Consider the following 13,025-nt stretch of genomic DNA (forward strand, 5'->3'; position numbering starts at 1 on the left):
CCCTATGTATCTCTTCATTTGGCTGATTCTGATTTGTATCCTTAATAATAAAATTGTAATCATAAATATAGCACTTTCTTGAGTTCTGTGAATCATTATTCCAGCAAATTACTGAACCTGAGTAGGTTGTGGGAAACCCCAAATTTGTAGCCAGTTGGTCAGAAGTACAGGTAGCCTGTGGGTCCCTGAGCTTGTGGATGGCATCTGGAGTAAGGACAGTCTTACTGGAGACTGTGCCCTTAAATCATGGCATCTGAGCTAACTCCGGGTGGTTAGTGGCCAAAATGCATGGTGGTACAAGAGACACTGTCATAAATAATAACAGCCTCAGCTGATCCCACAGGGAGCTCTGATGCGCCAAAGCTCATGGTTGTTCCTAGTTACATAAAGGGATCAGGTGTTTATACCTCCACGTCTTCAGGCTGCCCTTGAGCAGCTCTCTTTATTTATTTAGCTGTGTTGCTTCTTAGTTGCAGCATGCAGGACATTTGTTGCAGTGTTTGGGCTCTTTGTTTGGCACACGGGCTTCTCTCTAGTTGTGGAGCATGGGCTCCAGAGGGTGCAGGCTCAGTAGTTGTGGCGTGTGGGCTCCTCTAGCTGTAGTGTGTGGGCTCCAGAGTGTGTGGGCTCAGTAGTTGCGGCGCATATGCTTAGTTGCCCTGCGGCATGTGGGGTCTTAGTTCCGCGATCAGGGATTGAACCTGCATCCCCTGCACTGGAAGGTAGATTCTTAACCATTGGACCACCAGGGAAGTCCCAGGCAGCTCTCTTTAACCAAGGAAATTCCTGAAGGGAGCAGACAGTTGAGTACCATCTGCAAGTAGCACTCGTAGAAACTGAGGGATGTCTTTCATTCTTGAAGCAGAATTTCTATGGCAAGTCATAGTGCCCACTACACTTTGTTACAGTTTCTATTAAATGGTGGAGGGAGGACAGGGTGATTAAAAGCACTACTGAAGATTGTTTTGAATTTGTAAGCATTTTGCAACTAAAAAGAATTCAAAAAGAGAGATTGGCCGGTTGATCCTGGCAAATCCTCACAAGTGATCATATTTTCCCAATTAAGTCTTTTTGATGTCTTCCTATTGCTCTTGGGAAGGATAGTCTTAATATCCTTAGCAGACAACTCAGGCTCTGCGTGAAACGGCCCCCTCTTGCATCTGCAGGATCATGTCTTCCTCATCTCATTGCACTCATGCTCTCTCTGTCTGTGGATTGCACCTGAATTTTGAAAGTTTCAGGGCCTTTGCACAGGCTGCTTCCTCTGCTTGGAAATGTTTTCTTACCTCTTTGCCTGACCAATTTGTACTGTTTTTTCTGCTCTTTGTTTAAATGTCCCTTTCTCAGAGAGGTCTTCCCTAACCTTCACTCTAGATGAGGGCCACTTGTTATATGCTCTCACAGTGCCTGTTCCCTTTGCATGGCCTAAAAACACTTACCAGATATAGTTACCTGTGTATTTATCTGTTTAATGCCTGCCTCTCTCCCTCTGATAAGTGTCATGAAGGCAGGAACTATGGCTATTTTGTTCTTCTCTTTTTCCCAGCACTTAATTCAATGCCTGGCATGGGAGTTTAATAAATATTTGTTGAGTGAATAAGTAAATGAAGTAATTAAGGCATAGATAATAGTGACAAAGTGCAGTGGTAAATCACGTGGCTCTGGAGACAGAGTGGGTTCGTCTTTTAAATCCTGACCCGTTCATTGAGAGCTCCGTGAACGTGTCCTCCCCTTTGACAATGTAGAAATTTATCAGTTCACATTGAGTCTGTCTGACTGGGGAAACTTATCCTCAGTAACGAAACCCTAGGAGAATAATGTGGAATAAGAATGCCTCCTTATCAGCAGCACTACTGTGTACCCCTTAAGCACACAGACTGTTCTGGAATGAATCCAAAACTGTCATCTTGGCCACAATACTCAGCTTCTTGGCGCATCAGTTTCCTCACCTGTAAAGAAGTCTAACTCATAGCACCCAGCTTAAAGTTCTGTAAGGATCTGATAGGTTAATAGATATATAAGAAACAGTGTGCGGGACCCAGTATATGTGTGTGTTATATGTGTTACCTAATATTATTTATTAAGTTAGGTTGGGAGACACCTCTGGTTTGACACCTGGAGTTGGTTAGCTGCATAAGACATTCCCTCTAGGTGAGTAAAGTCATGCCATAGACCAAATAATAGACTGGAGAGTTGTCTGGTAGAGTAAGAGTAAAGGAAATCTCCTCTGGCAACATTTCTGGGAAGCTGTAGGGGAGCTGGTGGATAGCTCTTCTCTATTCTAGGGACCGTTCTGCCTGAAAATCCAGTATGAGTCATTCAGATCCAGAACTCTACCCCTCCTCACAGAGAGTGTAAACATCCTGGCAGATTCTGGCCCTTTGCTCCCCTGTTGTAGATTCCAGAAAGGCCACTATACTTAGGGAAATACAGCCTCTCTTCAGTCGTTCAGGTCACAACACAATTGATTAGGTTACAGTTTTCTTTAAATATACACTAGACCCAAGGAAGAAGTCTTATCACTTTGATTTCAGTTCCTCCTTTACCAAGTTTCCTTGCTCATTTATGACAGGCTGATGCCTCTTAGGGTGGAGCATTTCTGCAGGTAGGATTCTAAGCTTTTCCCTCATTGTTTCTCCAAAATTTTAGAGCACTTTATAGTATCCCTCAAACTGGGAAACTGGAGACCTGAGCCTGGAAATGTGAGAGTGAAATCTGGATTTTAATTCTGACATTGACACTAACTGGTGAACCTGGTCATCACAGGGCTTAGATTTCCTCATTTGAAAAATGAAGCAGAAAGAGAAGATCAGCTGGAAACCCTTCCAGGTTTACAATTCAGTGATTATGCATCATGATCGCCAACAAAAGTCAATATGCTGTTAATGTACTTTTAGGGTAGAAAGTTGTACTGGGTATTTTATAAGTGAAGATACTCACTTTTATTTGGGCTGACTTTGGAATGTGCATTTCGTACAAAAAAAAAAGAATTCTCTTTATAGGCTGCAATTGTAGAGTTGTATTTAACCTTAGAGATTGCAATTCTGAGGACTGGATAAGAACCCTAATATGGTCTTCCAGGGCATCCAAATGACCACTGCGCAAACTACATAGATCACCCAGCTTGGGTTGGTTCACAAATCTTTTTCTTGTGTGCTTCTTCTGGGAATGAATGCAACTGAGCAAGCAGATAGGTTCTGGGGGGAGAGAGTCACAAAAGTCATAAAGTCATTCTGCCCCAACAATTTGCTATGGCTTTAGGGACAGCCCTAATGGCTGTGTGACATAACCTCTCTCAGTGTTGGTGTCCACTTCTATTAAATAACACCTACTTTGCAAGGTTACTGTAAGAATGAGAATAGAGGTACGGTTAACACCGTGGAAGCACATAATATGCACACAGGAAAAAGTTACGCCCTTACTGCCAATTTTCCCTATTCCAGTAAAAACATCAATAGGTTGAGTGCAATCTGTCCGTGCTTGGTAAAAAGTGGCAAACTGTTAAATCAACTATAGTATAAAATAAACATTAAAAAAAAAAGGCAAAATGCATTGTGGTAAGTCTTGACATTTTCTCACCTCAGTTTCCCCACTGCAATTGAGAATGTCTGGTCAGTGGCTTCAAGTGCTAGATCAGGAGTTATAGTTGGGTACCAATCCTGGCTCTGTCCCTTAACAGCTGTATAATCTCGATTAGTTTTTCAACCTCTGTGGGTCTCAGATTCCCCTAATGCCAGGGTAATACAGATGGATAGGATTTCCTAACTAGGATTAGACTTCCTCTTCTCTCAATTTCCTAAATCAGAGGGCCGTGAAGGGACCAAGGGCCCAGCCCGCCTAGCACCCGCCCAGAGGGCGGAATGTGCCTGCCAGACGGAGGGCGGAAGAAGGGCGGGTCAACGAGGCGGTGGGCGGGGCTGGAGTTCCCCCCTCCTATGCGTGCGCGAGCATCACGTACGCACGTACGTACGTACGTACGCACGCACGCACGCACGCACAGCATACCGCGGAAGCGCGCGCGCAGGCCCAGCCCTCGTCGCCGCCGCCATTTTAGCTCCTGGTTCCGGCCGCACGGTGTAGGCTGTTGTAGCGGGAGGGGTGGGGGTCCTCCAGAGTTTTGTAGCTGCCTTCGACTGCACCGATAGAGCCGCTAGGTTCTCTTTGTTTCTTCCTTCGTAACCGCCCGCTCGAAGAGTCCGAAGATGTCTAAGCGACACCGGTTGGACCTGGGGGAGGATTACCCCTCCGGCAAGAAGCGTGCGGGGACCGATGGGTAAGCCAGGCCGGGGGCGCGAGGCAGGAGCTCAGGCTTTGTTGGGGTCCCGGCCGGGAGCGGGCCAGGGAGGGCTAGGCCGAGCGGGCCACGGGCCCCGACCCTTTTGTTTCCCTCTGGGCTCGGATCACTGGCGGCGGGGCGCGGGAGAGCGGACCCCCAGGCGTTCGGCCCGGCAAGGGCGCGGGGAGCTGAGTGGCGCGGTGGCCGCCCGGCCCAGTCGGGAGAGCGGAGAGGCCTGTCGTGGCCAGTAGGGTGCCTCCTCCCCGGGCGGAGTCGAGCAAGACTCACTTCGAGGGGAGCGGACGGGAGGGAACCGCGGACCTCGTGGCCTGGGCTCCTGGAAAGGCCTGGAGCCTGGGGAGAGGGTGGGGGAGGGCGCGGCGGGAGTAATCGTTTCCAAGGGCACCAGGTACTTCTCAGCCAGCGGGGTCGGGGAGAGGGCCTTGGGGGGCGGCTGGGCGCCCAGCAAGGGGAGAAGCGGAGGCCGGAAAGTGAGCGAAGCGCGTGGATTCTGGTGTAGGCTCGGGTGGAGGTGCTGGGAGTAGAGTGAGGCGTGCGGACGAAGAGTTCTCGGGGGAGGGGAGAGTAGAGGGCCAGCCGGGAGAAAGGAAAACGTGGAGTATACCTGATGGGCTGGAGGGCTGGTGGTTTGGAGCCGCGGAGTTTATACTTTGGCGGGAGAGTGCGTGCCTCGGTCCATTCAAACACTTCAAAGTAGATACTAGGCAAACTTCCGCTCTCTGCCCACGCTCCCGCCATCTCCTTTATTTCCTGCTTTGGCCGAAACAGTAGTTATTGGGCATCCCCGGGATAGCAATTAGAAGGCATTCTTTTTATCCAATAAATTCTTGTTTTCTGTGTCCCTCCCCCGCCCTCGTTCCTAGGTAGCTTTTGAAATGAGAAGGCCCTTTTCAAAAGTTTTTAGTGTTTACGGCAAAATATCGGCCGTCGGGAGGTTGCTTTGGAGTTGAAATAGACCACGCCCGTGGTGTTTCAGATTCCTTTCTACTTACCTTTTCTTAAAGGTGCAGAGGAATTTAACAGTTAACCTTAGCAATTGCATCAAAATCATTTCTTGTCCAGTGTGTACTTTTCGTTCCTGAAGTACAGAGATTTATTTGGATAATTCAGGCAGAGACATGAAAGTCTGAATATCTTCAATACTTTGCATAATTTTGCGTTTTATTGTGTGTGTACGTGTGCAGAATCACTGTCAAGTCCGTATAACTTTTGTTCACTCAAAGTCCTTCCTTTCGGTTGATTGAGATGTCTGTGTCTGGGGAGTATAAGCCAGGATGGGGTATACTTTTTGGTGGCTTTCCGTATATTGAATATGGAAAGCATAAATATGTAACAGTTTAATCGTGTAAATTTTTTAGTTTACGGTGTTCTATGTCAACTTTCTCTCCCTCACCCCAGCACACACAGCAGAACTTTAGCACATTTGAGCTACAAGTCACAGGCTCCTTAGAGCTGGAAGTGACTTTAAAGAGAGTATACTCGGCTCCACTCGAGGGATGAGAAATGGAGACCCAGAGTTGTTAAGGTGGCTTGTGCAACCTTACAGTTTACAGGTGGATCTAGAACCTTGATCTTTTAATTTTCAATGTTAGCCTTTTGCTTTTTCCAATACAGCACACAGACTGTGACTGTAGTTAAGAGTCATTACAGCCTATTTTAATGACATTTACAATGGGTTGGTAAAGTAGGGAACACTTGGTTCTTTGTTCCTGTGAAGCAAAAATAAATTGCTTGTCATCTGGCTAAGATGCAACTAATGCCTCTCACAGAATTCAGATTGGAAAAAAATATACGGGGAAGGAATGAATTCACTTACTAATATTTGTGTGTATGTGCACCATTTAAATGCTTTTTTGGGGATTAGCGGGCACATAATATGTACATGGTTTGTTCCCCTTTCCTTGCAAATCCGACATCCTTAGTAAAAATGTGGACTTTTTAAGTCTTTGATGGTGACCTTTTGATTCTCTTGGATATTATATATGACATCTACCTGTAAATGAGCGAGAGTTCATCTTTGGAATAAAGCTCAAGTTCTGAGATATTTTGGAGGGACATTTGTATACTCATTTCTATGTCACCTGAATGTCATTTCTGATAGAACTTTCTTTAGCAGTGGGCTTGGAGTGTTTATTAGTGCTTAGGTTTTTTTTTCCATATTTAATAATTTAAAAAGTTACCTTTGTTGACTGTCATGCAATCTTGTAGATTTTTTTTTTTTTTTAAGCCCTGCTAAGTAACAGGTGGTTTTACCTGAGAGGGTAGGCCTGTCAGTCTTGTGAACTCCACTGCCAAACATGGATGTCCCATTTTCCCCGCTACTCAGAAGGGAAGGTAATTCAGTGAGAGATTTTACTCAAATTCATGCTCCCAAACTATATATGGCTTTATTTACTCTTGATATATTTCAAGTTTGGAAACAGGTAGAGAAGTTGAAGGTTTCTGTTACATACTGACCTTATTCCTTTTTCCATTTTTCCCACAACATTTTCTGTAAAATTATTAACCAAAAGACAACTTACTGTTGAAATATGGAAAAAAAATTTGAAAACAGGGACAGTTTTCACTTTGATGTTAGTTTCTGATATTACTGCCTGATAAGAATTTTTTCAATTAAAAATGTGAAACATAGATAAGATAACATACATACAGTGTTCCCAAAACGATATTTCAGGTGCTTTATAAACAGGTTTTCACTGCAGTTATGTGATGAGGTTAAGTAACTTGCCCCAGGGAACATAAGAAACGTCCATTCATAAAGATATAAAGAAAAGGGAAAAAAAATTATCAGAAATCTTCATCCCCATCTTTATTTAATCCCTGATGAAAAATTTTTTAGATCTCTGCGTATTTATTCACAGGTATTCTATTTGATACCAGTAGAATCTTTTAATATATTATTTGTGCTTTGATTTTTAAAAATTCACCCAGAAATATGTCATAAACTGTGGAATGAATATACATTATTCTTTTCATTGGCTGCATAGTATTCCACTTGTAAAGGGGTATCAAACTTATTTAACCAATTTTCTGTGCACTGATGTTTTGGTAGTTTCCTAGTCTTACAAGTGAAAAGTGTGATGAACATCCTTATGTGTACTTATATCCCTAGAAGTCCCTGAAAGTGAGATTACCAGATTAAAAGCAATGCTTGTTTAAAATACTCTGATTTTGATAACCAATTTACATCTTCATTAGCATTTCTTTAGTATCTGTTACTCCATGTAGAATTTTAATGTGGTGTTTTAAATTTAAAAAATAAATGATAACCAATGTTTATTGGGCATTTATTATGTACCAGGCACTACTTTAAGCATATTACATATATTAACTCATTTAACCCTTGCAGTACCCCACAAGAGCTTTTTAAAGATGAGGAAAGAAATAAATGTGGTCATATAGTTAGCTTAAATGCTGAGCCAGGATTAAGCTGAGATAAAATACTGAACCACGTGCTAAACAACTGTGTCTTGTTGTGTCTCTCCCTGCCAGTATTGTGGCTAAGTGATCACGGCTTTGATAATTAGTTTTTTAAGCATTATACCTCGATTAGTAAATCTTCTAAGTAACAAACTCCTTTATAATAAAGGTGCTTGTTTAAAAAAGAAAACATGCATATACACAATATTCTGCATATATTTATGAAGCAGTGGGTTTGAGGGCCCCCCCAACTGACCCTTAATTTTTATCTTCCCTTTCCTGTTGAAGGTAGATAGTTTGAATCACAGGCAACATTTCTAGGTGATTGAATTTGCTTTCTTATTTTAATTTAAGAGACTATTTTATTAATACTTCTCGCTTTGCAGATTAGTAAATTGAGGCTTATACCTTTCCAGTGGTTATGCAACTGTGATCTAGGTGCTCATGCTCCTTTTACTCTTATACTAGAGTTAAACCCCAATTCATGGTCAGCAGTTAATTTTTGTGTCTTCAGAATGTATTTTATGCTTCCTCTGTTGCAGTTATTTTTGGTAATAAAGTTTCTGGTGAAGTAGGCCCTTGAAAAACATGTATTATTTAGACCAGATGTTCTTTAAGGATTCTTTATGTTCTATGAACTATAAAATGTCTAGTCTTTGAATACATTCCTGACTACAGTGCTTCTCACTTTGCTGGACACATATCTAACTATCCTGTTGTAAACTTTTTCTCATTCACATTTTGGGGCTGTGCAAATACTTATTTAATTACAAGCACCTTAAACTGGAACAGAAAGAGAGAAGCAAAGAAAGGATGGTTGACGGTATATTGCGAAGATAGGCCAGGAACCTTAAGTTCTGAGTTAGGGGACTTTATTTTGTATGCTGAGTAGGTTATCCTTTAGGTTCCTTTGATTTCTTTCTGTTCATGCCAGATGAGATGAGAAGCTTAGATCCTAGCTTGTCTGTCCTGTAATTCTGTAGAAGGTGAACATTGGGTTGGGGGAAAGGAGAATAGCTTTTTATATCTACATATATGAAAAGATTATATATATGTAAAAAATATATGTGTGTATGAATATTTGTGTACATATAATAAGGCTTTTCTCTATTTAGGCAAGTTCCTGTGGAATAGAATTATTTATTTTAGAAGGGACAATATCAAATATAATTGGTCTGTTTACTATTTTTGTAATTGGGGAACCATCCTAACTCATGCTGGGCTCAGCAATTTAGCTGTATTCTACGAAGGGGAGTAACTGTTGCCCAGCTGATGTGCCATTACATCAGAATGAATGTTCTTCCCTAGTCTGCTACTGATAATTGAGGCATGGGAAATTTGTATGTCTTTTGTGTGTTATGGATAAGGAACATGACATGTTTAGCAGCTTGTGTCATGGTTCCATGTTGCCTCACTGTTTCAAATCTGAGTCCAAACACCTTGTGGCACACTTGTCTGCTATAGGATTTAGTCTGAAGTAAACTAGATTAGTAAAATGAATAAGCGTAGATAATTTTAAAATTCTTACTGGTTAGGGATCATCTCTAGTAACTAGAAGTAGATACTGGAATTGGCTAAATGACCTGAGATTAATATGGTGGTCATCTGCATAATTTAAACATTTTAAACAACTTAATAGTGTTCAGTGAAGCTTTTTTTTTTTGCGGTTCGCGGGCCTCTCACTGCTGTGGCCTCTCCCGTTGTGGAGCACAGGCTCCGGACGCGCAGGCTCAGCGGCCATGGCTCACGGGCCCAGCCTTCTCCGCGGCATGCGGGATCCTCCCAGACCGGGGCACGAACCCGCGTCCCCTGCATCGGCAGGCGGACTCCCAACCACTGCGCCACCAGGAAAGCCCGAAGCTTGTTTTTAAATGAGCTACTTTTCACTTTATGCATGATCAAAGTATACATAGGTTTTACAAAGTACTTCCAGTGTTTTTTACTATTGCTGTTAAGGATACATGCAAGAGTAAACAATGAAAACAAGAATAAAAAGTTTTAGTTTTCCTTATAGAGCAATGTATGCATTTTGAACAAAATTTGGGAAGTGTTAACTTAGGAAAACAAACTTGCTAATTCTTTAACTCAGAATTTTGTTCTGAATTTTGTTTGTATTACTGTAATGTGAGGTGGAATTGTCTTTGAGGCCAGAAGCAATAAAAGACTTAGTTCTTGCTAAATTTTGAACATACTTTCAGTGTGAAAATACCTTTTAATGTAACCTAAAGGAGAATCTGGGAAAGACTCTGATGCCATTCTCTTTTTGCCTAATTTGTCCCTACCTTTTTCCCACACTGCCCTCAGTCTTTAATTTCTAAGAAGGAAAGGATTTTACATGCAGAATGAGTTCTTGTGTTATCTCAGCTGATGGCTAAAGGTGGAAAAAGACTGTTCCTTAATAGAATTTGAAACATCGTTAAGGAAGGGAAAGATGTTTATGGATGAGGCATGGAGAATCCTTGATTACAAGTTCTTTTTCATTGTTTCTGATACTTCGAGTTTTATATCAGTTTATTTGGTTGTTGGACATTTACTTTCTTGTGACTATAACGCCGCTATGAACATTTTGCATAAAATTTGGAATCTGAGTTGTAAATTTTTTTTATTTTATTTTATTTTTTTAGGAAGGATCGAGATCGTGACCGTGATCGTGAAGATCGGTCTAAAGATCGAGAACGAGAACGAGATAGAGGAGATAGAGAGCGGGAGAGGGAGAAAGAAAAGGAGAAAGAATTGCGAGCTTCCACGAATGCTATGCTTATCAGTGCTGGATTACCACCTTTAAAAGCGTCCCATTCAGCTCACTCAACCCACTCGGCACATTCAGCACATTCAACACATTCTGCTCATTCTACACACACAGGACATGCAGGACACACATCACTTCCACAGTGCATTAATCCATTTACCAACTTACCCCATACGCCTCGGTACTATGATATTCTGAAGAAACGGCTTCAGCTCCCTGTTTGGGAATACAAGGATAGGTTTACAGATATTTTGGTTAGACATCAATCCTTTGTACTTGTTGGTGAGACTGGGTCTGGTAAAACAACACAGGTGAGTTATTGAATACCACAGTACGTACTTTATTAACATTTACGTTTACTAAATGTTGCGTATTTGGTTCTGGTTGTTATTCTCACTGGCTATCAGAACTTTTTGAAGCATAGCTGCTTTTATGTTTAGCAATTTTTAGTGACTTACGGGGTCGGAATCCTGTAGGGAAGTACCTATTTTCCTGAGTCTCTTTGGAAAAACAGCGGTGCTGTTTTTTTCCAGTTTTATTACGTAAATTATGGCAGTGATACTGTCCCACCCACTTTGAATCTGGGGTGGTACATATTTGGGGGCACAAGGTTTTCCAGTGCTTGGGTGGAGAGAGCTGAACCATTAGAGTGGTTTTGTTTTTGTCATTTTCATTTCTTTGTTTTTGTTTTTATAATTGTTTTGAACTATGTGAATATTATCTATTCTTTTTAAAAAAAAAGAAGAGCTAAGTAAAGTCTTTTTACTTGAGACCTCCATCCAGTAGTGTCCCCGTCCTCCCCACCCCTGAACTAAACACACGTGTTGGTGTTGTATTAGAAATATATTTAGGATATTTCTCAAACGTGGATGAGCCATTATTTACTAGGTCCATGTTATAGACATTTAGGCTGCTTCTAATGGTTTTGCATGGGCAAGTATATCTTTAGGATAAATTCTCAGAAGTAGAAATTACTGGGTCAGAAGATGGATTATAATTGTGGAACGTACAGCCAAATAGCCTTCTATAGGGAATGTATCAGTTTACCGTTCCGTGAGCATGTATGAGAGCATATGTGGGAAACCACTAGAGTGTACTACTGAACTTGAACTTTTGCAAATCTGACAGGAGAAAAATGGTATTTCAGTGTAATTTTTTAATTTGCATGTTCTTGCTATGAGTGAGGTAACCATATTTTCATTTTCAGATGCTTGAGCCTGACCCATCAGAAAATTTCTTAGATTTTACAAAAATAGCAGCCCCTGGCTATTGTAGAAAATTTGGAAAATTCAGGAAAGTGTTGAAATGAATTTAATAGTAACTTACACAGAAATGATCGTTGTGTTTCCTATGGGCCTGATTTTCCATGTTTATGTACCTATGAACATGTTTAGATTTGAGCATACTGCATATACAGGTTATCCTGTATGTGTATAATTTAAGTTACACAATGCCACAAGTCTATCAATTTGAGTATTTCATAGAGACATTTTGAAGGCTACAATAGCAACCCAGATTGGAGGCGCTTGTTATATAAGACTGAGCCTTAGTATGGTTTTTCTTTTTAAATGGAGGAAATGTAATGCTAATGTTGGAAGCTAAAACTGTTCGTTTATTTTTATCACTTTATGGAAATTTAAAGAATTAAATACATGAAAAGATATAACTCTAAGATTATTAATATTATATTTTTAATAATTATTTCAACTGGCTTATCTAGTTTGTGTAGTATTAATAGCACGCATTTAGTCAGCAGTTGGGTAAAGCCAGGCACTGTGTACTTTGTATTATCTCATTTAAGTTTTTCAACAGCCATGCAAGGAAGTTGTTAATCACCATTTTCCAGATGAGCAAAGTGAGGCTTTGATTTATGAGAGGTTTAGTGGGTTGCCCTAGGTTACACAGTAGATATAGGTGGGTTCAGTATTTAAAACTCTATCCCTTTGTCTCATAGCCAAAGTTATATTTATTTCATACTACCCTTCTGTGGTCTTATATGATTAACCTTATTTCAGAGATGAGTTTATTTAGTAGCAGTTAGTGGAGAAGAAGGGCAGGTGAACTCAAAACAAGATTTGTGATTTTTTTGGATTAGTATTTTTTTTTTTTTTTTAAAACTTAAGGTACATGGATACCTAGGATTGTAGGGATTTGGGGGATTCAAAGGGAAACAACAGTGTAAATAGTGAATTTCACGCAAATGCTTTTTCCACATACTCCTATTAAACTTTGACTCAAAACCATTAAGAATAGTTAGCCATTTTTGGTTATCTTTTTGTGCCTATCAGAAAGGGAAATTCTCCAAACAAAATTGCAGAAGGAACCTAACTAAAATGTAGTAATAGGGCTTCCCTGGTGGCGCAGTGGTTGAGAGTCCGCCTGCCAATGCAGGGGACACGGGTTCGTGCCCCGGTCCGGGAAGATCCCACATGCCGTGGAGTGGCTGGGCCCATGAGCCATGGCCGCTGAGCCTGCGCGTCCGGAGCCTGTGCTCCGCAACGGGAGAGGCCACAGCGGTAAGAGGCCCACGTACTGCAAAAAAAAAAAAAAAAGTAGTAA

The 13,025-nt window shown here is 41.4% G+C and overlaps 1 protein-coding gene across 1 annotated transcript in view; it reads left to right on the forward strand.

Annotated features, from left to right (window-relative positions):
* The first annotated feature begins 4,036 nt into the window (after positions 1 to 4,036).
* The window catches only part of DHX15 (DEAH-box helicase 15), a 52,305-nt gene continuing 43,316 nt past the window's right edge, over positions 4,037 to 13,025 (forward strand). Inside the window, exons 1-2 of the mRNA XM_081245488.1 lie at positions 4,037 to 4,273; positions 10,342 to 10,777. Coding sequence (XP_081101614.1) covers positions 4,203 to 4,273; positions 10,342 to 10,777 — 507 coding nt within the window. The 5' untranslated portion in view covers positions 4,037 to 4,202. The remainder of the gene's footprint in view (positions 4,274 to 10,341; positions 10,778 to 13,025) is intronic.

This window comes from Mesoplodon bidens (genome assembly GCF_964165515.1).
Source record: "Mesoplodon bidens genome assembly, chromosome: 1".
Taxonomy (NCBI): domain Eukaryota; kingdom Metazoa; phylum Chordata; class Mammalia; order Artiodactyla; family Ziphiidae; genus Mesoplodon; species Mesoplodon bidens.